This window comes from Ambystoma mexicanum, chromosome 3q (assembly GCF_040938575.1).
Source record: "Ambystoma mexicanum isolate Mex_15411 chromosome 3q, UKY_AmexF1_1, whole genome shotgun sequence".
Classification (NCBI taxonomy): Eukaryota; Metazoa; Chordata; class Amphibia; order Caudata; family Ambystomatidae; genus Ambystoma; species Ambystoma mexicanum.
In genome coordinates this window covers 493934252-493956387 of record NC_090926.1, presented here as the reverse complement: position 1 = coordinate 493956387, position 22136 = coordinate 493934252, and the positions used below count along the sequence as shown (strand labels likewise).

Below are 22136 nucleotides of genomic sequence, written 5' to 3'. Positions count from 1 at the left end.
GATGATATTGCCCCAACTACTCTACAGGTTCACCAACATCCCCCTATGGCCAGGCGAGGGTTTCTTTTGCACACTAACTCGCACAATCAACTTCTTCTTGTGGCACTCGGGGACAGTCCGACTTAAACTTGGAACCTTGGCTGCCCCGATGGCTAGTGGGGGGTTTGGAGCCCCGGATTTTCTTAAATATTGGCTGGTTCTCAAATCCAATACACGTCATACTGGTTTAACACGACGGGACCCCCCCCTCCACATGTCAGACTTGAAAAATTAATGGTTAGTGACCGAGATATCCGCTCCCTGGTGATACAACCCATCTCTTCAGCCCTAGACTCACTTGACCTGGTGGCGTGCACGTCCCTGGCATTAACGAAAACATGGAAACTATTTGGCACGGTCCACCCGTTCCATGGCAATCTCCCGCTTTGGAACTTCTTACCAGGGGTCCCACGAGTACCGCCACCAATGGTGCGCCGTTGGACTGAGGCGGGATACGAGCTGATCCGAGACGTCTTCGAGCAGGGCAGCTATATTGAATGGCCGGACCTCCCATTGTCTGAGACGAGGCCCGTGTGCATGGCTCCAATACTCGTCCCTCCGAGAAACAAACAAAAATACCCCATGTTCCCAGCGATACCGCCAGATGATCCTGCTATTGAAGAACTGACTTCCCCCTAACACCACTAGAGGTAAAATATCCAGACTGTACACTATGACTCAATCCAGATCTACCCCGGAATTCACTAAACTTAGGAGAGCATGAGGGGACGAGCATGGGGGGGGGGGGGGACGACCTCGGGGTGGAGGTGACAGACTAGCGCTGGGCTCACATGTGCGCTCGCATACACGGGGTGTCCTTTAACTCCCGCTTCAAATTGATTCAGCTTAAGGTACTACATAGATTCCATCATAACCAGATCAGACTGCATCGCATGCTCAATGAGCACTCCCCGCGATGCCCTAGATGTGGCCAGGATATTGCTGACTATATCCACATGATGTGGTCCTGTCCCCGCCTTACCCAATTCTGGAGTATGGTGTGCTCAACCATGTCCACAGTCCTCGGACAGCCTATCGACCCTTCTCCGATAAAGTGCCTTTTCCCCCGATTTCCCCGGACTCCCGAGAAACCAAAAAACTGGCTGGACTTTGCATGCTTCTCGCTGTACGATCCATCCTACTTTGTTGGCTACGCCCCACACCTCCCACCCATGCACAGTGGCTTAAAGCAATTGCATGGGCCTCAGACACTGAGGAAACCTGGTCTTTACTACAACCCACTCACTCGAGACCCAGAGATGTCTGGCTCAAATTCCGATCATGTGTCTGATTTAAAGGAGACATCAGATGCATCATCCCCAGCTGTTACCCCCACTCGCCCTAGTTCCCCGTCCTGAACCACAGCTCCCCCAACCTTGCACTCACTTCGCATGTGCGCCTAAGGATTCGACTACTCTTAGCAGTTGCTGTATGCCCATACTGTTTACACTGTAAATATACTGTACTTGCCTTGTGTATTTCCAGCCTATGTTGTGCTGCCAAGTTTTTTTTTTTTTTTTTTTTTTTTTTTTTTTTTAAAAATCACTTTTAGTAAACACATTGGCAAACGGGTTTTGCCCAAGAGCACAAGACACTCCAGTGCAAGCTCATGTTCAAGTGTAACTCTAAAGAACCATGCAGTATACATTTATGGTGAGGCGATAAATAGAAGTGCTCGTTTGTCAAATTAGTAACCACAAGCCACTAAGGAACTCGGGCAAATGCACTTCCTGTTAAACACCATTACAAAAAGGTAAAGAAAAGTAAACTGTGCTGGTTTATAAAATTGCATGCAATCGCCCAAGGTCATTGCGCAATTGGTCCGTTTGGAGAGGTTGATCTATGCACATTTTTTAGAGAGCGGGGCACGCACAAGTGACCCTCGAGTCCACAGTGGAGATAGAGTTTAGGGCCTGAACTTTGCTAACATGAATTGGCCTTTCAATGGGTTATAGAGGGCATTGGGTGAAAACTAACCCCAAGTATGGCCAAACATGTCACTGTATATAGCAACGGCAATAGCAACAAACTAATTAAAAACTTTAAACGAAGCATATCTGTCAGGGGGTTCAAAAGACTGGGCAGGCAAGCAGAGAATAGTGTTACTTTGCTGTTGTCACCTTCAATGAAGGCTCATAGACATGGGCCCTCCGGAACTGGAAGGCCCAGGGACATAAACTGGGGGGTGGGCTCTGTCGTGGGCAGCACCTTTCATGTGCTGGCCCACTTATCATGCGGGTGTTGTGGGTGGCCCACTGGGTCAAAGCACAAAAGGGACCCAGACTTCTGAGCGCCCAAAACAGCAAAGAGTAGTCCCTGCCCCCGACACCCTACATTAAAGGCCCCCCGACACCCTACATTAAAGGCCCCCCTCCCATCTGGACGGATGCAGAGACAAGGGGCCTTTGATGCATCAAAGGGGGCTATCTTGCACTAGGGCCAGTTTTGGCCTAAGACTATGGCGGGCAAGGTAACCCCCAGTCATCTGTTCCCATGTCCTGGCAGTGACTGGAGCTGCAGGACAGCGTGGCAGAAGCCAAGAACATTTTGATCCTACGGATGGTACCGCTACTTTAACTTTATATTACAAGTGCTGGAAGTTGTTTTCTCCTGGAAATATGTTTAACGCAATAAGAGCGTGGTCAGCGAGGGCTGCTGGGCCAAGTAGATTCAGGAGTGAGCCAGCATTCTAACCTGTTTGTCGTCGGCGGAGTGTTGGGATCCAGGGATCGTGCGGCAGTTACTGAAGGGGCTGCTTACCCTGCAGGCGATCGCAAGTTGACGTCATAATAAGCAGCTTTTCCTGGAGAACGCAACAGCACTGATCCTGCCCCAGCCTCTGCGACATCTCCGGAGATCGTGGGTGATCTAGCAGGAGTGTGGCATAAAGGTGGCGTGCACAGCCACCAGAGGCACTGCAAGTAGCCTCGGTATTGCTGGTGGAAGCCGACATCGGCCAAGAAGGCTTCACGAACAAACCAAGCAGGTTTGGCACAATGCTGAAGCTCCCCGTTGCGACTGCAGTGACCGGGTTTTGAATCCCGAGCACGCAGCAAGCATTTTTGAGAGGAAAAAACTGGAGCATTTAAAAAGAGAAAATCTTTCATATTTACACTGAGCATACTAAAAGCAAAAACTGTTTCATTACTTACCTTTTTCAGTTTGCTGCATTTTGGTCACCACCAAAGGGGAATTTCCCGCATTGCCACACACCGACTAAGGGCCCGGACAGCTACATTGCGCTATCTGCGTACCAGTAGATGAGCTAACAAGCAGCAAAATAAAAAGTTACAAGTAACTCACTGCACGCTCCTGCCTGGTAGTTCAAAAAAAACCTGTGCTTCTTTTGGAAGCAACAACCGCAGGTATGAGCAGCAGGGGATTAATACCGCGAGAAGCAATGGTGTGTTAGGACAGCAGAGGGAAAGCAGCCGTGATCCTCTCAAACACGACGTCATAAATAATACGCACCAGAAGTACACCCAAAGGTACAAGGCTGTTGGGCTGGACTTGCTGCCTTATTTGGATTGCCGTGGATGTGTGTGCTCAGGAGGAAGCACGTTGTGTGAGAAACCCGTGATAAGTAATTGAACTAACGTACCTATATCTACGCGTTTGAACATTTGAACTTACGCTCTGTGCTTACGCTCCCTTTGTTTACTTCTTCCTCAGTTCAGGCTTCTTTTGCCGCCATTCGGCTCCACCTGCTCCCGCCCACCATCTCCCAGCATTCTATTTCTGTCCAGTGCGCGCGTGCCAGAAGTACACCCACAAGAACAGGGCTGTTTGGTGTTTAGGCGGGAGGCGTCATCATACAGAATGTAAGAAAGCATTAGTATGGAGCATTATTTACTTGCGTTATTCTCTGATGTGATTCTACTATGAATGTGACATAAGGCCGGCGCTACACTTTGGGGGTTAAGATCACATTAACCGAGCAGGGGATCTGGGTACCTAGAGTATGGTCAGAAACCTACGGAGTGGTAAACTACCTACCCTTTGTATTCCACAGAAAAAGTCTTCTTTAATAGCAAGCGGTAGCTTCATATTCCCTAATAGAAATACATCTAAGTTCTTAACTCAAGCATCTAAAATGCATGTAGAGGAAGAGCATGACAAATCAATGCTTGCTGGCAAAGTTAAATGGCACTTGAGTGGAACAGATTTCCATCCACTCCCAATAATTACAGGGAATGTGATGAGACCCATTAGATTGCTTGGATAATAAAGACTGTTCTAATGAGAACCTACAGAAAAGCTTCCTTAGCATGCATGAAATACCAATTCGCCCATCGGATTTCAACAGGGAAGACGATATACCACCCAGATCACAGTTCGATACTTCTCTGCTGGCCCCAGTGGTGTCAGCTGAATTGGATAAAAGGGTCAGGCTGTCCAGGGGTCCATCAACTCCTGTAAGTACTGGGGGGGGGGGCGGGGTCTGGAAAATGTACATCTACATGAACCTAAAAACCCTGAGATATTAGGATGTAAAAACAACTATGGCATCTATGGAATTATTTGCTGCAGAGAACTTGGGGGGGGGGGGGGGGGGGGGGGATTGAAGGAAGCTATGTGGTGTGGAGTCAAGGGGTATCACTAATCCTGACCAACATAAGTGTCCAAGTCCGTCAACCCCGGACACATTCCTGGGTCTGGAACATGAAGCGTCCAACATTAATCACCCGAATGAGGGATCTAATGAAGTCATTATGGCATCTTTCGAATCCTTCCCGGTCCTTACCAGGATATTAAATCTCCTGGATAAGGGCCATGAAAGGACTCGTGCAGAAATACAAGAACTAAGGTTTATGATAATTGAAAGCACTGAAAAATTGAACAGACTCGAGGGCTTTGTTCATGCATTAGAGATGCATAAAAATATGACCAAAGGTAATGAGGAAGCAAAAATGTTATATGCTAAGGGCACACAAACATTAAATGGATGTATAGGTGGAAAAGGTGTTGGTGAACAGATACACTCAACTGATATTCTGCCGAAGTGTCAGGCGTATGAGGATACTACTTTATGGTAAAGAAATGAAAGTTAAAACAGAAGGGGACGATGTAAAGGAACTAAAGACATTGAATTTTCTCTAGGTTAGTCAACACCAAAGTGTGGAAAAAATTAATGGAAATTGTTTTAGCTCAAATGCACAGCGGTTTTGAAAGTACTACAGGAAAAAGTCCAATGATTAACCTGGATAGCCCTTCTGTGTTACTGGATGTGATGAGTGAGAGGTCACATCAAACCAGGTATTGAGGGATGAGCAGGGTGGGGACCCCAATGCTGATCAACAGGCTCCATTTGAGTATTATATAACAGAGAAAAGAAAATGGGAGCTAGAGCGCTCAAAATAAGAGCCAAGACTGGAAATAACACCAACATAGTCAATAAGAAATCCAGAAATCTACACTCTTCAAGAATAAAGAACAACAATATAATCTGCAGCCTGTCAGCTGAAGAAGGGGTTTTGGACTTCACGCAATTGAACGAGGAAAGTAAAAAGGCGCTAGAGGCGAGAGATGTATTAGGCGCACGTGAACATCAGGAGAGGGGTACCATTGATCCACACAGAGAAAATAAACACTGTCAACTCTAAGAATATGGAGAAGCATCCATTTCATTGACAGAAGCAATGAAATATAAGGGAAGGAAAGCTAAAACACCTAAAGGACAAAATACAAAATGATAAAACACAAAAAAAGGAAGTCTACAGAATTCTATGAAATCAGAAGGATCAAATAAGGTATTGGGTATTCAACAGTTCTTTAGTCGTAAAAATAAAGAAAAACCGTATATCTGGAGAAACTGAAGCTGTTGAGATAAGTAATAACATCAAGTCCCAACCTCTTCCTAGCTTGTCCGGCAGTACTAACAGCCTAGAAGTACCCGAAGGGCTAAACGGAAAAGGTGTGAATGTCATTGAATCGACAAATCCAACTTTGATCCCAAGCGAGGATATCAAAAAATTGGTTCAACAAGCGTCCTTAAATTTTGTTGAAAACTCAAGTTACGGCCCTTACTTGTCTTTGCACAATCCCAACATGCAAGTGGGAGATCTGATGAAATCTAATACCAGCTTGTATGCTGTATTAACTCCCTGGAGGTACCCAAAGGGGGAAAGGTAGGGGTGGAAGGAAAATGTGTGAACGCTGCTGAACTGAATAAAACTCGGATCCCAAGTGAGGATATCAAGAAATTGGTTCAACAAGCGTTCCTTAATTTTGTGGAACACTCCTCAAGCTATGGCCCTCATTTGACCTTGCACAATCTCAATACCCAAGTGGGAGATTTAACGAAAGGTATAGTGAATACCACAGAAAGTATACCCATAAAACATATGGGCTAGGGATTGAATGAACACAAAAAACAATCAGAAAAACACAATATGGTAACATTAAGGCATGGGGGCTGTATAACTAAACCACAGGTACATTTCTCTAATAATGTAGAGGTATGTAATGGAGTAGGGCCTACGAGAAATGCATCACGAGATGAGGTTAAGGAAAGGGGAGAAGAGATGAGAGAGAAGTATGAACTATAGAATACAGAAAGGGAGTAGGAACAGAACGGAAATGATACACAAAATGCTGAGGGGGGATGGAACACGTTGGTGGCAATAAAGTGGGAGGTAGTAGAAGTTATTCTGCCACCGAAGAACAAGGAAAAATGTACTCAAAAACATGGATGGGGGAGAGAATTGATCAGAGACAGCCTACATGTGTGGATGATCCAAGTGCCACACTGAATTTTTTGACAATAGGGGGGCCTCTGTCCCTAAACCGATGGAGGATCCTATCCTTATTCAATGAGATACCTCGCTCATCATTAATATCTTCTAGTGATATTAAGCTGGTGGAATATATACATCCATATAGAAAGGACTACAGAAGAATAGTCTTTCACTCCAGATCAATATATGAAGTGGTCCTCTCAGAGGTATAATTGCAAAGATTTGGGTACGACCTAGAAAATATAGCCAGGGCTTTCTGAAAATACACGGAGAAAGGGCATCTAATACAAGAGAATCAAATGTGGATAAATCCATCTATGGGGATGGAAGATCAAATGCGCAGTTATCAAGTAATGAATCAGATCTTAGATGGCTTGATTTGACACTTGGAGAATCTATTTCTAAGAGTTAGGGCATGAAAGATATACCCTAGAGTCCACATAATCCCTTTTTATCATGGAATTCTAAGGGATCCTGATCCTTACTTCAGTCATCAACCATCTGCTCAATGCTTATCGAGTCTTCGTTCCTGTGTGTTCAAGAAACTTGGGCCCTGTCAAATCTATCATTGGATGTGTTCACAGTATATCACCAACTTGCAAAAAAAAAAAAGTAAAAAAAGAAACGGGGAGACCGTCTGGTGGTCTGCTCATCGCAATTAAAAATATTCTGTTCAAAACCATAAAAAGCTTTGATGTAAATAAAGGGTGTATGGCTGTTTTTCTGAAACTAGGACCATTGGAGTCTGTGATACATCTACTAATTAACATATTGGTGCCCGGACATGCATCTGAATAAAAATATTGAGGCGCTAGACCTAGTCATACAGGAATGTCAGGATGTGTGTAAAGAGCTGAAGGTTATTTGTGGCGATTTTAACTCCGATATTTGTCTAGAAAATGATAGCATGGTTCTTCTATCTGAGAAAGAGAGCATTTAACAGAAAAGTTTCCAAGGTGGACTATGGGCACATTTCCTGGTGGGGTTACTGGAAGATACTCTTGAACAATCAGTCTGGTCAAATGGAAAGTGGCATTCCACCACAGATTATATTTGTTAGCATAAGGATATTTATCTTAATAGAAGAATTTCTGTTAATATCCACAGTAGAGTGACCACAAAAAATTGAAAATGACACTGCAAGCAGATTTTAATATGAATAGGGGGGGGGGGCAACGGTACTCTCCTGTGTTATCAATCAATAAACCCCTAAACAGAATTTCTTGGCATTCCGCAAATATAGGGAAAATACATATTTTCAGCTGCATTATGAAAAGACTGATTTTGGCAATAAACTAAAGATTTATTCATTAGATGCCTTTGAGAATTATATAGAGTCAGTAATTAGATGGCCATCAGGCATAAGGAAAACCACCACATGGAGAGCGAGGCATAAACACTCATTTTGTGAAGAAATGCAAACTCTAAAGAAGGACAGGAATAGATAAATTAGAACTTTCTACAAATATTATGCCAGAGAGATCTTGGTAAAATCAATATAATAAAAAAATAAATGGAAACAAAGCAAGATGTCTGCAAGCGATCAGCAGGATGCTGAGGACATGCTTAAATCTTTTTGATTCAAACACATGCACATTTTGGGCACTGATTAATAAAGATAGGTCAGCACAAATGAAAATACAAACAGTATATATTAGTTCAGAGACATGGGAAGGACATTTTGGTAAATTATATAGTCCTCCAAATGAGAAGTGGATCTTGCCAACAAGTATTAACAATGTACCTTGGGATATCCCAATTAGTGTAAGTGACATTGAAGGAATTATTATGCGAAGCTCTCATTCTAGAGCACCAGGTATGAATCTGCTCAGTATTATGGTCCTGAAGGGGCACTCAAATTTATGGGCTGAAATCCTGTTTCTCTATTTCAAGGATATTCTGATTACAAAATCTATCCCGACAAGTTGGCGAATGTCCCATGTGGTGCCAATTTACAAAAATGGCAATAGGTCAATGCCAACTAGTTATAGACCGGTAGCCCTTCTGAATGTCGATTCAAAAGTTTTGGCAGGCCTAATTCTAGAGCATATTTGGAACTAGATAGAAAATTTGGTTTCAGGAAAAATGTGGGAACAGATGTGGGCGAGTTGCTGGTGAACATCATGCAACAGTATGCCTGGACCCCTGGGAATTCACCTATTTATGTGGCTTTGATCGACTGGACGTCAGCATTCGATCTGGTAGATAACAATCCTGTGAACCAAACTGGTTAACTTGGGAATGCCTTCACCTTTATTGTCTATCATTTATAATATGCATGAAGACTCAAGATTAAGAGTGCAAGAGTGCATCTTAGCTCGGAGGGGATATTATCCAAAGAAATAATGGTAAAAAACAGTTTGAGACAAGGAATATATGCACCTACTATCTTCAACTTACACTTCTCTGATGTTGGCAGTTATTTAAAAAATCTTTGGTAACTTCACCAAAAGTGGAAGTTCACCAAAAGTGGAAGGTATCAAGGTGCATTAGACAGCATATAGCAAAACAGCGATTCTATGCTTGTCTAATAAGAAAAATCCTAAAAACCATGCTTGGTTCTTAAACCACAAGAAACTACCTACGAGGACTGCCATAAGATATCTGGGATATCCTCTATTTGGCAATAGTAAAAAGATAAACTATCAGGCATACATGGATGGTAAACCTAATCCCATGATAGCACAGCTTTTCAAAATCGATCTAAAATTCTGCAAATTCTCCTTATTACCAAGTATACGTCTATATAAAAACAAAATATTTGTACAACTATGTTATGGAACTAGCGCCTCTATGGTGCCGGGCCGAGGTAGCAAGGTATGAATCCAGATTGCTAAATCAATGGTTAGATGTTTACCTAAATGTGTACCTCTAGCAGCCATTTGTTACGAACTTGAATTGTTCTCAATTAGAAGTGTAATAGAATGGCAGAGATTATAACTTTATAGGAAGCTGATCACGTGTAAAGAAACAACCCTATATGAAATCATGGATAAAGGCATCAGCAGTGGGTCTCCGGTTTCAAAATATCTTAAAGATATGCTCTAAGAATCTAATGCAGTTCTCGATAAATTGAAGGTTCCTCGTGAGCTGCTCATCTCAAATCCGATGAAGCTAAAGAAACTATTGCTGTATTCTGACTGGAATCTTACTGTAAGTGAGGTTTTAAAATATAAACTGTATATGCATCTAGTATCGCATTGTAAAAATATGGGGAAGCCAGAACCATATCTGAGCAAATTCCCGGATAGAGTGTGTAGACAGGAATATATGCGATTCCATTTTAATGCGCTTAAAACAGGGGAAATAATGGATATAAGAACTGGTGACATTGAAAACCCTTTGTTGTGTAGATTTTGTAAAATAAAATTTGTGAAACACTAGTACATATCCTGACAGAGTGTGATGGGCTAAGGAAGGAACAAATTGATAGCTTTAGCCAATATGTACCAAATACTGAAGGAGTTGATCTGGATCTTTCATGGTTGGATATGTCACATGGCACAAGAGTGAAATTACAGCTGGCTGTATTAAGATTCTTGAAGAATTTGTGGATTAGAAAAATAAGGTACACGAGTTAGGATGTACATGTATACGTTTTCTCTTCTGTATCATTGGCAGAGAGCATGTCATCTTCGTTCTCTTCTACGATAATCTATGTATGAGATAGCTATTTATGTATGCAATTTATCTATGTTTTTAAAGAAACCCTTTTGTAAAGATTACCAGGTAATCATACAAATAAAAAAAAAAAAAAAATACAACTAACAATACCGTATGGCCATAGCAAGCTGAAGCAGCACTGAAACACGGGCGCACGTGCACAGCAGGACCAAAAAACACGCCCGTCCGCCCCATATTGATTTGCAGCTTAGGGGCTTTTGACTCATGGCATCATTGGAATAGCTACCTACAGCACGTCAAATATTGTAATGACAACCTGAACCACGCTGCAACCCCATTAACGAAAGAAGGCAAATTGTATAGCTAAAATACCAGGTGGCAGCAACAGAGACCCCGCAGCGCAGAACAAGTGCACTCTTTGGGGGTCCTGCCCACACAGCCCACCAGGAGCTAATGGAATAAGCACCTTGTTAAGGCAAAGCAGAGGTGCATAAGGACTCACAGCCAAAACAACCGGCAAGCATCAAAACAGGAGCAAGGAAGACGAACGCCCTCCCCATTACAGAAAGTTGCTTTTGGAGTGGGCCAAGGAAGCTGAAGCTGTGCATGCCATGGTTTTGGTCCAGAAAAGGATGGCAGAACTGACAGCAGCCATGGGTTAACAGGTGCAGACGAAGCAACAGAGGAAGTCAGCGAGGAAGAGAAACCAGCTGAACAAGAAACAGACCAGTAGGAAAAGGCGCCTTGATGTCTGCAGCATGCCACTCACAGCAGAGTCCCCACCCTGACCCCCTGCCAGCAAAAGAAGAGCTAAATCAGGTACTGTGCAAAATGACCTAGGGCCAATGTGAGAACAGGGTTTAAAAATGGCACAAAGATGGAGGAGCTGGGGAAATGAAAAGGCACAGGGAGGATGACTTTCTTTACAGGACCAGAAGGGTCTCACTGTGTAGAGCCACTATTAAAAATCTCAGCAAATACCATGCATGTAACAGGGGCCTCACTTGCAGTAGAGAAAACAGCAGGGCCTGCCCATACTCTCCCATTCTTAGGGTTTGAGATCGACTGCACCAGAGGGGAATGTCGTATACCCAAAGATATAATAGATGACTTGCTAAGGCCCATCAGGGGCTAGGGGCTTTCTAGGGGCCTGTAGTATAATTTAGCGTGTTTTGGAGTGTAGCGCCACTGCATAGGATCACAGTATTGCTGTAACGTGTTACAGCAAGCCATGTGTTGCCAGGGTAACATATGGACAGGTATATGAAGACAGGATATTTATGTTAAATCACACCATTTTTCTCAATACTTCGTTTAAAAGCACACCATTTTTTTCCTCTCACTTGAAATGCTTCAATTACAGGAGAAACATTAGATAATTAAATTAACAAATACACGATTTTAACTCCTTAACATTATAATGTGTTCTCCATGTGCAAAATGAGGCAGGCTGAGATTCATTTTAAAAAGGAGAATTATTAGACATTTTGCAGAGCTGCAGTGAGGACTTGGCTGGAGCTGCCGTGAGGTCGCCTTGCTGGGCTGCTGGGAGGGGTTGTTCCAGTTACACTGCTGACCTTCAAAGTCTGGGGTTTCCTAGTCACTCGGCACTGGCTTGAGAACTGAAGATAGCAGATTGAACTGCATGTTCTCGCTGGGTGCTTTAAATAGAAAACCCTGGGCCACTTCTCGGAGGCAACAAGCAAGGAAATTTGCGTGCTGAAAAGCTACAAACCGCTGGTAATTATCATGTACAATTGAGGGAGCGCTGTGTGTATGAAGTCTTTTTCGGGCAGGCAGTGTAGCGATAGTTACCACTGGGGAATCACTGTTTAAATGCCACATTCTAATGTCATCCAAATGTAAAACAAATGATGTAATCTTTTTTCTTGTTGCAAATATGAAATGAAATTCGTGGCGTTATTGCATTTGTTTTTCTCATGTTTATTTCAGAGAGGATTGCCTCACAAGAATGGTAATGTATCATTTTGAAACGAAATTGTGATAACATCTGCCTAAGAGTATTCTTTCTTCCGTTTTTCATTTGGTGCCTAAAAAAAATATTATGCCATAGACGGAATGATGTTTAATGTGCCAAGTTTCTATACAGATGGAGTAATGTCATGAACAGTTATAAATAGCTGCGTGCGTGATTCCACATAGGGTGTGTGTGTGACTTCTGAGTGGAATATAATACAATAGTCTGCTGGGGATACATGAATCAGTAGAGAGAGAGGCCTCTGGAAATATAATCTCACTAATGTAAATAAATTAGTGATAATACCACATGGGTTTGTGAATGCTGTATGTGAAAATTGTGGTATACATAGAATGTAGGCCTGAGGTCTCTCGTGATCACACGACAGACCAAGCAAGAAGGGGGAGGAAGTGGGGTTGGGATATTGGGGCCACAAATAGAACGTAGAATGATGATCACTATACCACAACAAAATGCATACTAAACCCAATCTGAATGCAAGAAGTAGTCCTTGCTAAATCACCATTATCTTTGGCGGTAAGAAGATACCGTCAGGCCCCAAATCTACACAAAATACCCTTATGGTGCGTTGGCCGGGAAAGTGATCATAGAGCACCTACTGGGCGTGGCAAGTGTGTCTCACACTGCCATCTGTACATTAAAGGGAACCCATTTCATAATAGCAGTGCGTCGCTAAAAACGAATTTCAGAATGTCTCAAAGGGAAGCTACATTCGCAGACCTAGTGCAATATTTAGAGGCAAAATTATTTGCACATGGGACCTGGTCATCGAATAGTACCTCAGAATGGCATGACCGCATTCATGGTGAGGTGCAGAAAGAAAAACTAGACAACTTTTGCAGAAGGCAGCATAATTCAGGTCTGCCTTCTAAGGTTATTAAATGCAGCTGATGCAGAGAAAGATTGTTTGATACGGCTATGCGCCAAGATCTGGTTTATTTTGAATAGGTCCCTGCGAATGCAGGAAAATGATACCCAGCTAATTAACAGGTTAAAGACTGACTTAGATGGGGCAAGTAAGAAAGAGGAAATGTAAGAGCAGAATTAGAAGGATGTCAGAAAGATATGCAGTTAAAATGCAGAGATTTTGATATTCAATTGTCCAAAAGCAAGAAACAGTTTGAAGACCTTGAGCAAGAATTGGTACACTAAAAGCATTGGTGGACCACATTAGACAAGATGAGATGGTTTCAGAAATGCAAGTTTTACAAAAAGAACATTTTGAAAAAGAAAGTGATCTCCAAAATGCAGAACAAAAATTGTTAAAATGCTTCAAGAAAGAGACAAACAATTTAATGAATGCCAAATGCAAATGTGCAACATCCAGGAGGTAATAAAATGAGTGATTAAAACAACCATTTTCAAAACGAAGCAGACAGGCTCCTTAAAAAGTGTAAGGAGTTGGAACAGCAAATGTGCATTCCCAGGTCCCAGGAGAGGCGGCAGGGCACCACATTCAATGAGTTGAGGTGAATTCTATTTCTACCCAAAGAGCTAGTGCTCCAGTGACTGGGCCGGTGACTGAACTTGGTTGCAGCGCCCTTGGGGGATTTGATACTCCCATTGGGGGCCGCCACCAACCCCATACACCTGGAAGCAGGGTTGAGTTACCAAGTAGTGCAATTCCATGCATTGCAACAAGTAGCCCCATAAAGATAATGAAATCCATTAAAGCCCTGATCAAACCATTTAAAAAGGGAAGGGAATGCTGCATAGAGGATCATTTAGAAGCGGTTCATTGACATTTGTAAAGCCCTCCAGATACCCAAGGAACAGTACAGGCAGTATTTTCATTTAACTTTAGATGCTCCGACGGCTAGTGTCATAAGAGGATTGAATGAACAAAATATGACATGGGCAGAGTTTGAAAAAGAGATTAGGCTCATTTTTCTCCTTTCCAGTCATTGCAGGAGGCAAAGAAAGTCGCTTACACAATCACTGCTGGGCCGAATACATCCCCTCGCCAGTTTTTACAAGACTTAAAAAGAGCGTTTTCTCGCTTTGATGTATCTTTTGACCCCAATTCCAATGAGTTTAAAACTGCCTACTTCTATGGGCTACAGAAAGACTTATCCCAATTGGTCTGTGAATTTGACCGTGACAAGTCCCTTGAATGGATTGTACACCAAAGCACAAAACTGTACGAGTTACTATTGTCAGGGTAGAGAAAGTGATAAAATGAAAGATACTAGACCTAAATCTAAAGAACCCTCAGCAACAGTGATGGAAATCAGGTCAGCCAAAATGTCCCTTGAGTCTGCTCAAAGTCCAAGTAAAAATAATTTGGCACCTGAACAAAGGGGTAATCAACAAAGGTCATCACAACCTGCACCAATGTTCCCAATCACATGATCCTAGTAATAGGGAGAGCTACATCAGCCCCAGGTACTTAAGAGATAGGCCCCGGGCAAACTATCGACCTGATATGTCAGGTATAAACAATAACCAGAGACAAAATCAGGATCAAAGAAATGATGGTCCTTATCAGACATTGGAGACACAAAGCAGATTTGATCACAATACCATGATATATGGTAATCAGGATAGACCCCGATATGTGGATCGATTTGCTGATAATGGGAATCAACATAGGGGCCAGTAACCAAAACATGAGGCAGAACATAAACTACACTCCACGTCAGTACAATGAAACCCCCCACCAGGGGACTACAACCAAGGATGGGTGCACCCCGCTCCCCTCCACCAATGAATCAAGAGTTCAGGAAACATCCAATAGAAACCATTCCCCTGAGAGATATCAGAATAGATCCAATCAGGGAGAAAACCACCAATATCGATCTAGGCCTCGGAGAGAGGATTCTAGAGGGATGGAAAGATTCCAGTGTCTCGAAGCCCAAGGGAAAATGTTAGCTGGGCAAAGCTCTGTACAGCACAAAAATAGTCATTAAAGGAGGGGGCAGAAGGCCATAGCAATGACCAGGGGACCTCTGAAAAGTGACTAAGTATTTATGATGCCTACAGTGCCAAAAAGACAGATTGCTCTGATGTAATTTTGCATAATGACTCTGAGATGCCTAATGATTTAAAGGTGAAAATACCAGTAAATGAACATGTAACAGATAATGCAAATACTTCTAAAAGAGTTATGGTTTAACCTAGAACTAAATCAAACATTGGAGATTTGTACAAATGAAATAGGAAAACCCGAAGATCCAAAAGAACAAAGACAGATTTAAGAAATATGACTCATGCATGGGGAATACCAGTGAACAGGGAGTAAGTGGCGATGCTATAACTCCTTCCCTGGGCAATCAAAACAATGACCAAACACAGGCAGAAAAAAGAAATGCTCAAAGGAGGGTACAGGTCAATCACCTGAAGAATTCTTTGAGCCACATGTTTTTGAAGAGGTTAAAAGGGCTGGTACCATACTGAATAATCACAAATGCACAGAATTAGACAATGACAAATTGCCAAGTGATGTTACACATGTTCAGTTGGAGGGTTGTAGTGTGACCTCTGAAGATACCTGAATGGATGGGTGAACGGTGGCCACACTCCAAAAAACCTCTGAACATGGGAAAATGAATAAAGTCTCACACAGAAATGGGCAAAAAAGGAGGGAAAAATGTCTTTCTATTTATTAATGTGCTTAGCCAAAAGTGAAAAAGGCCTGAGAAAGGTGATCCCTGAAATCAGTAAGAATTTGCACTTCATGTGTGTTAGAGGTAGTTGAAGACAGGTATTATGCTCCCATTACTGTAGAAGAAAAATGCAATACATTTGCAATGATTGACACTGGCGCACAGGCCACAATTATGTCTAAAGAATTGTTGGACTGTATCAATGAAGGGGGATCCCCGCAGAATCAGATTACAGTGAAGGAAAGTCAAGGTCCAGTGCATCATTTAAATGGGGAGGAGGTGCCTATCATAGGCATCACTGAGGTTGACAAAGATAGGTAAACACAGAATGAAACAGGAGGTATTGGTCACATCCATTTGTGAAATTCCATTTCTGATGGGAACGGATTGCCTGACAAGGTTGTCTCCTCTCATAGATGGGGTGAATGGGGTACTGTGGTCCTTAAAAAAAAACATTGAGACCTAAAAGACTAAAATCATAAAACAGCAATATAAATGAATGTCACACAGTTGCCAAAACAAATGATGCAGTGGAGGTATATCTCCAGAGTAGTTGCATACCTAGCGTCACTGTTCTATTAATTTGTCAAGATAAAATGCAGATTGAAGTTGAGAAACAATCTGTACAGATATACTTGGACCCAAGGAAAAGATGGCAAACTGCCATAGATGAGCACACATCACACTTTTATTTAAAAGAGAAAACATGCAAACAGAATATTGCTCCTAAAGCAGATTCAGAAAAACACATCACCACTCTTGCTGAAATACACATGAGCAACCATGGGTTCACATTGGTATAAATGACTATTCTAAAACAACAAAAGCCACTTTAGCACTTGAACAGGAAAGGAGTTTCATTAATGAGAAATTGTTGCAAAAAATAATGGAGAGGGAGGAGATCCCGAAATTTAGAATTAAAAACCAATATGTCTCTGGTTTGGACAGTCCAGACTTTGAAAACCGAATGCATGCTAAAAGTTAAACATTGGGCAGAAAACAATTTCCCATAATGTATGGATGGTGAGTGGAACACAAAATGACTTTTACATGGGCAATGATATCATGCACAGAATGTGTATGGTGTTAGATTTCCTTAATCAAAAAATATGGTCACGCCTAGGTGGACCTGCACCCGAGTTTGAAGACAAAAGAAGGGCTTATTGCGCACAAGTGGTCCCATATGCAATTGAATTACAACTAAGGAAGGACACTATTATCCCTGCATTCACCAAACAGGTTGCAATAACACTGAAATGCAAGAATGGACAGCAGATGAAAGATTATGATGCATTTGTGTGCCTGAATGAATCCATAAAACAGCAAGGCCTGGATTATGAATACATTCCATTGGTAGATATTGGTGAAGGGTCTATAAAAATCACGGTGAATAATAAAAGTTGTCAAGATATTCATTTAGAGGAAAACTCATTAGGAATGGCCATACAAAAATCACATACTGCAGATCTGAACAACATGGTGATTGGAAATATACCTGAAAAGTATGTAGATGCCAAGGGTGAGTTGCCAGAACACCTGAATTCTCAGCCCAAAGGAATATTTAAAATTCATTCTGTGTATCCTTATGATTCAAATGAGACAGTGTGCTGTCAAGAGGATTGCATAACATTTAACTTAAATGAAAAGGACATAGAAAAATCAGCCCATTGAAGTGGAAGCTGATATGCCAAAACATTTAAAAGTGGCGGCTTTACAGAGAGACACAGCCACACAGTGAGAGGAAAGCGCCGAGATTCCCCTTCCAGAACATTTTCCAGAATTCTCCAAAATGGTAGAGGAGCAGATTTTATCAGCGGATGCATGTGACAGCGAAGAGGATAGAAATCAACTGAGGAAGATATTTATGGAGTTTAAAGATGCATTTGCAAAAGATGCTTATGATTGCAGTCTAACTAATTTATATGTGGCCACGCTACCAGAAGGGTGTAGCAGAAGCCCAGTATTTGTGCGCCAGTATAGATTACCATTGGCATGTTTAGAGTCATTGGCAGAGATTAAAAATTTGGAGTCGCGGGGAATCATCAGGCCCATTCATAGCACATCCAATACACCTATTTTAGGTGTGTTAAAGCCAAATGGTCAATGGCGGCTATGTGCAGATAAAAAGAGTGCCAGCATCCAGATGGCCATTGCCATTCATTGATCAGGGCCTAGCTCGGGTACATGGTTCAAAAGTGTTTACCACGTTAGATCTCACCTCCGGATATTGGTGCGTGCCATTGGCAGAGGAGATACAGAATTTATTTTCATTTTCATTTGATAAGACTCATACGCATGGGTTAGAGTTCCATTTGGGTATGTCAATAGTGGGAGTGAATTTGGAATATTTTTGAGAAAGGCCATGCCTGATGCAGCGGAAAGAGGTCCCATAGTTTATGTGGATGATGTACTGATAAAAAATGAAAGCTTGAAAAACCATTTTGATGAAATAAGACATGTTCTTGGCCAATTGCAGATAGCAGGCGCCAAAGTATCTTTACAAAAGGTACAATGGTGCAAGAGGTAAATTTTCTAGGCCATGAAGTGACTGAACATGGATTAAACCCACAAAAGACGAAAGTGGAGGCTATACAAAAACTAAAAGGCCCTAAAAATGTGAAAGGGGTAAAAAGTTTATTAGGAATGACGGGCTATAACAGGAAGTTCATTGAAAATTATGCTGAAATTACTCAACCATTGACTAAACTGCTTAAACTGAATACACCCTGGAAATGGGAAACAGAGCAGTCAGTGGCTAAATTAAAGGAATGTCTTGTAAAGACACCATGTTTGGCAGACCCCATAAAGGATGGGGATTTCTTTATAGAAATAGGTTTCTCTGAACAGTGTATGTCAGCAGTGCTATCACAAAAACAGGATTTGAATCACAAAACCATTGCCTATGCAAGTAAGGCGTTTTCCCAAGTTGAAATTAAATTCAGTGAATGTGAAAAGGCCCTTTTGACCACTGTGTGGGCGCTACAGCATTTCCACCCCATTGTTCAGGAAGATAAGGTAATTGAGACCAATCAACCATTGCAGTTCTTAGAGAGTAAAAGAATCAGGTCAGGTAACCTAGCACAGTCCAGAATCACTTCATGGACGCTAGCATTACAAGATTTACCTGTAGAAGTGAGATATGGACAAAATAAAAAGAGCCTAGTTGCTCAGGGTTTAGCAGATCTACATGACTGCAGCTGAACATGTATCAAACGAAGTAGAAGTGGAATCTAGTTTACAGGATTTTGGGCAATCACCACACAAAGCTTTTGATGAAAAGAGATGCAAGGATTTGCCAACTGTATGTTGATGGTTATCCTTTTCAAATTGAAAATGACAGTAATAAACAATTAGTGTCAGGAATAGGAAATGTCTGGTTGAAATGTGAAGGCATCCCCAGTATAGGGATGGGAATTGGAGCTAGGAGCAGTCAAGTAGCGGAATTGGCAGCCATTTATGAAGCAATTGCTACTGCAGTTGATAATAAATTTAGTGAAATTGTCCTGGTGACTGATTCTGACTATGCACGAAATAGCTTTGCGGAATATTTACCTGGCTGGAAAGCGAGAGGCATGATTACATACAACAAATAGCCACTTAAACATGGAAAAATGATACAAGCCATAGACAAATTGGTGTCAGAATGATTTAACAATATACTGGAGGAAAATGTGTGGGCATTTAAAAACTCCAGGAGAGGAATAAGGCAGATCAGCTGGCTAAAATTGGGGTTGTGATGGGAGAATTGCCACCTATTGAACATTTACTTGGTGAAATACAAATTGATGCAGTAACACGTTCTAAAGCACCAAAGGAGATAGATCAGCCAGTGGTACAGTGGAGTTATGATACACCAGATCAAGATCTAATTGAGGCACAAAAGGATGAACGAATTCTGGGAATCTATTATAATGATTTGATAGATCCTGAACAAAACCCTTTAACAGAAAATGATTGTACGGGAAAAGAAGAGTTGAGGGTGCCATTAAAGAATAAAAAACTAATTAGACTATAGGATGACTCATGATTAGAGAATCCATAACAGGACGGGTACAGTGGGTGGCACCCCTTTCATTCAGAGGGTTAATGCTACACCATGCACATGAGGCAATAACTGCAGGCCACAGAGGTTCACAAAAAATATTGGAAATACTAAAAGATTATGCTTACTGGCCACATATGTCCCAAGATGTGGAATTATATACTAGAGGATGTCTAGTATGTGCCCAATTTAAACCTGCTTCACCAATGCATAGAGCTCCATTAATGAAAAGAGGCTTAACTCTTCCATGGTCAGATTTGCAAATAGACTATGTAGGGCCTTTAAGAGGTCGAGCAGGGGGAACCGTTATATTTTGAGTGTGGTGTGTGATGTCGAAATGGATTGAGTATTCCTGCACCAGATTGTAGTGCGCAAACAGAAGCTACATTACTGGTGAATCATGGGTTTTCAAGGTTTGGATTACCCCAAAGAATAGAATCAGACAGAGGAAGTCATTTCACAAGTGCTCTAATGAGTAAGGTATGGCAAATACTGGGTGTGAAAAGGAAATTACATATTACATATCGAGCTGCTTCTTCTGGTGGAGTTGAAGGCTGCAATAGGTCTGTTGTGGACATATTAAAGAAATTTGTAGCAGAAGCAGGTTCCAGCTGGGATTTACTGTTACCTTTGGTTTTAATGGCAATCAGATCAACTCCTGCCAAGGCAACAGGTGTTAGCCCCCATGAGGTTTTGACAGGTAGGAAAATGGTGTTTCCACAACACATGAGCAGACACTTGTGAGCGCATCCACAGTTCATGAATACATTGATGAACTGAGGAAGCATTTACAACATGCATTTGCTTTTGTACAGCGAAATCTAGAAAGAGCTGCTGACAGTGCAAAATCATATTATGATAAAAAGACATCAGTGAAAGATTATTGTGTGGGCGATCAGGTGTATAAATTTTCATTTCGGAAAAGGTAAACAGAAAAATTCCAAATTTGTAGCAGCCTGGCAGGGGCCATTTCGAATTATAGATAAGGTCTCTCCTGTGGTTTATAAAATTTTGAAAACTGAAGGTGAAACAGCAACAGAACAGTTTGTTCATGTAAACCAAATTAAACCCTGGCACCCCAGACACGAAATTAAAAGACTTGAGCGTGTAGAAACAGATAAAGTCCCTTGAATACATAAAAGAAGGTAAGGTAAATGGGTTTAGTCAGAGAGCAACAGCAGAGAAATAAAATAGGTGATTGCTGAAATTAGTGGAGTTGGTTTGCAAAATGAAAATGTATTAAATGTTGAATGCCATTTTATGTACGTTTGTTTTCTCTTTAACATGTGCTTAATTTCAGAAAGCGAGAGGAAAGGGGCCAAATGTTTTGCAAAGCACGTTTTATTTTTGGCAAAAGGGTGAAGTTAGTATTATGCTATGTACTTAATTTGTTTCTTTTCTATTTGATTTAGACTATTGATTAACACATTTTGGCTTGGAGGTCAAGGGATCGGAGGACATAGGAGACGATGGAGTCCTGGAGTCCCCTGGATGAAGATCAAATGATGCCTGCATCCGGATGGAGGTGAAGACAAAGTAACCAGGATGCCAAGAGAGATGACTCCTATGGAAAAAGCATCCAAGAGTGCCAGGATGAAAGAGTACCTGAATGAACCAAATAATGTGACATCGCTGGTCGGGACATATCAGAGGCAGACAAATGTCCTGGAATATGGATTTCCACGTATTTATTATCTTAATTATTTTTTATAATCTGTTATGTTAATTCTTTATTTTAACTATTTGTTTTATTTTATTGTTTTGTGATTGACTTCAAGTATAAAAGTTAAGACACTGGACTATGGACACTTCCATTGGGAAAAAATATGTAAAATATTTTATATGAACTGATGGACTCAGATGAATTTTGATATGATGATTGAACAATGATTTTTCAATTTTCATTTTCCACATGTGAATATTCATTTTGTTGGATTGATACATTTTAAAAGAAGAAAGGGAGCAAGTTGGGTTTCTTCCAATTGTGGCTTGGACGATGGCCAAATTCTCGGAAAAAGGAGGGTATGTAGTATAATTTAACGTGTTTTGGAGTGCAGCGCCACTGCATGGGATCACAGTATTGCTGTAAT

At 41.6% G+C, this 22136-nt stretch overlaps 1 protein-coding gene across 3 annotated transcripts in view; it reads right to left on the bottom strand.

The window, feature by feature from the left end:
• The window catches only part of HMMR (hyaluronan mediated motility receptor), a 630884-nt gene that overhangs the window by 605350 nt on the left and 3398 nt on the right, over positions 1–22136 (bottom strand). The window contains exon 1 of one of the 3 annotated variants that reach the window (XM_069654283.1): positions 3192–3477. The exons of the other annotated variants lie outside the window; for them this stretch is intronic. Coding sequence (XP_069510384.1) covers positions 3192–3210 — 19 coding nt within the window. The 5' untranslated portion in view covers positions 3211–3477. Of the gene's footprint in view, positions 1–3191; positions 3478–22136 lie in introns of those variants that run through there. 3 annotated transcript variants of the gene reach the window in all.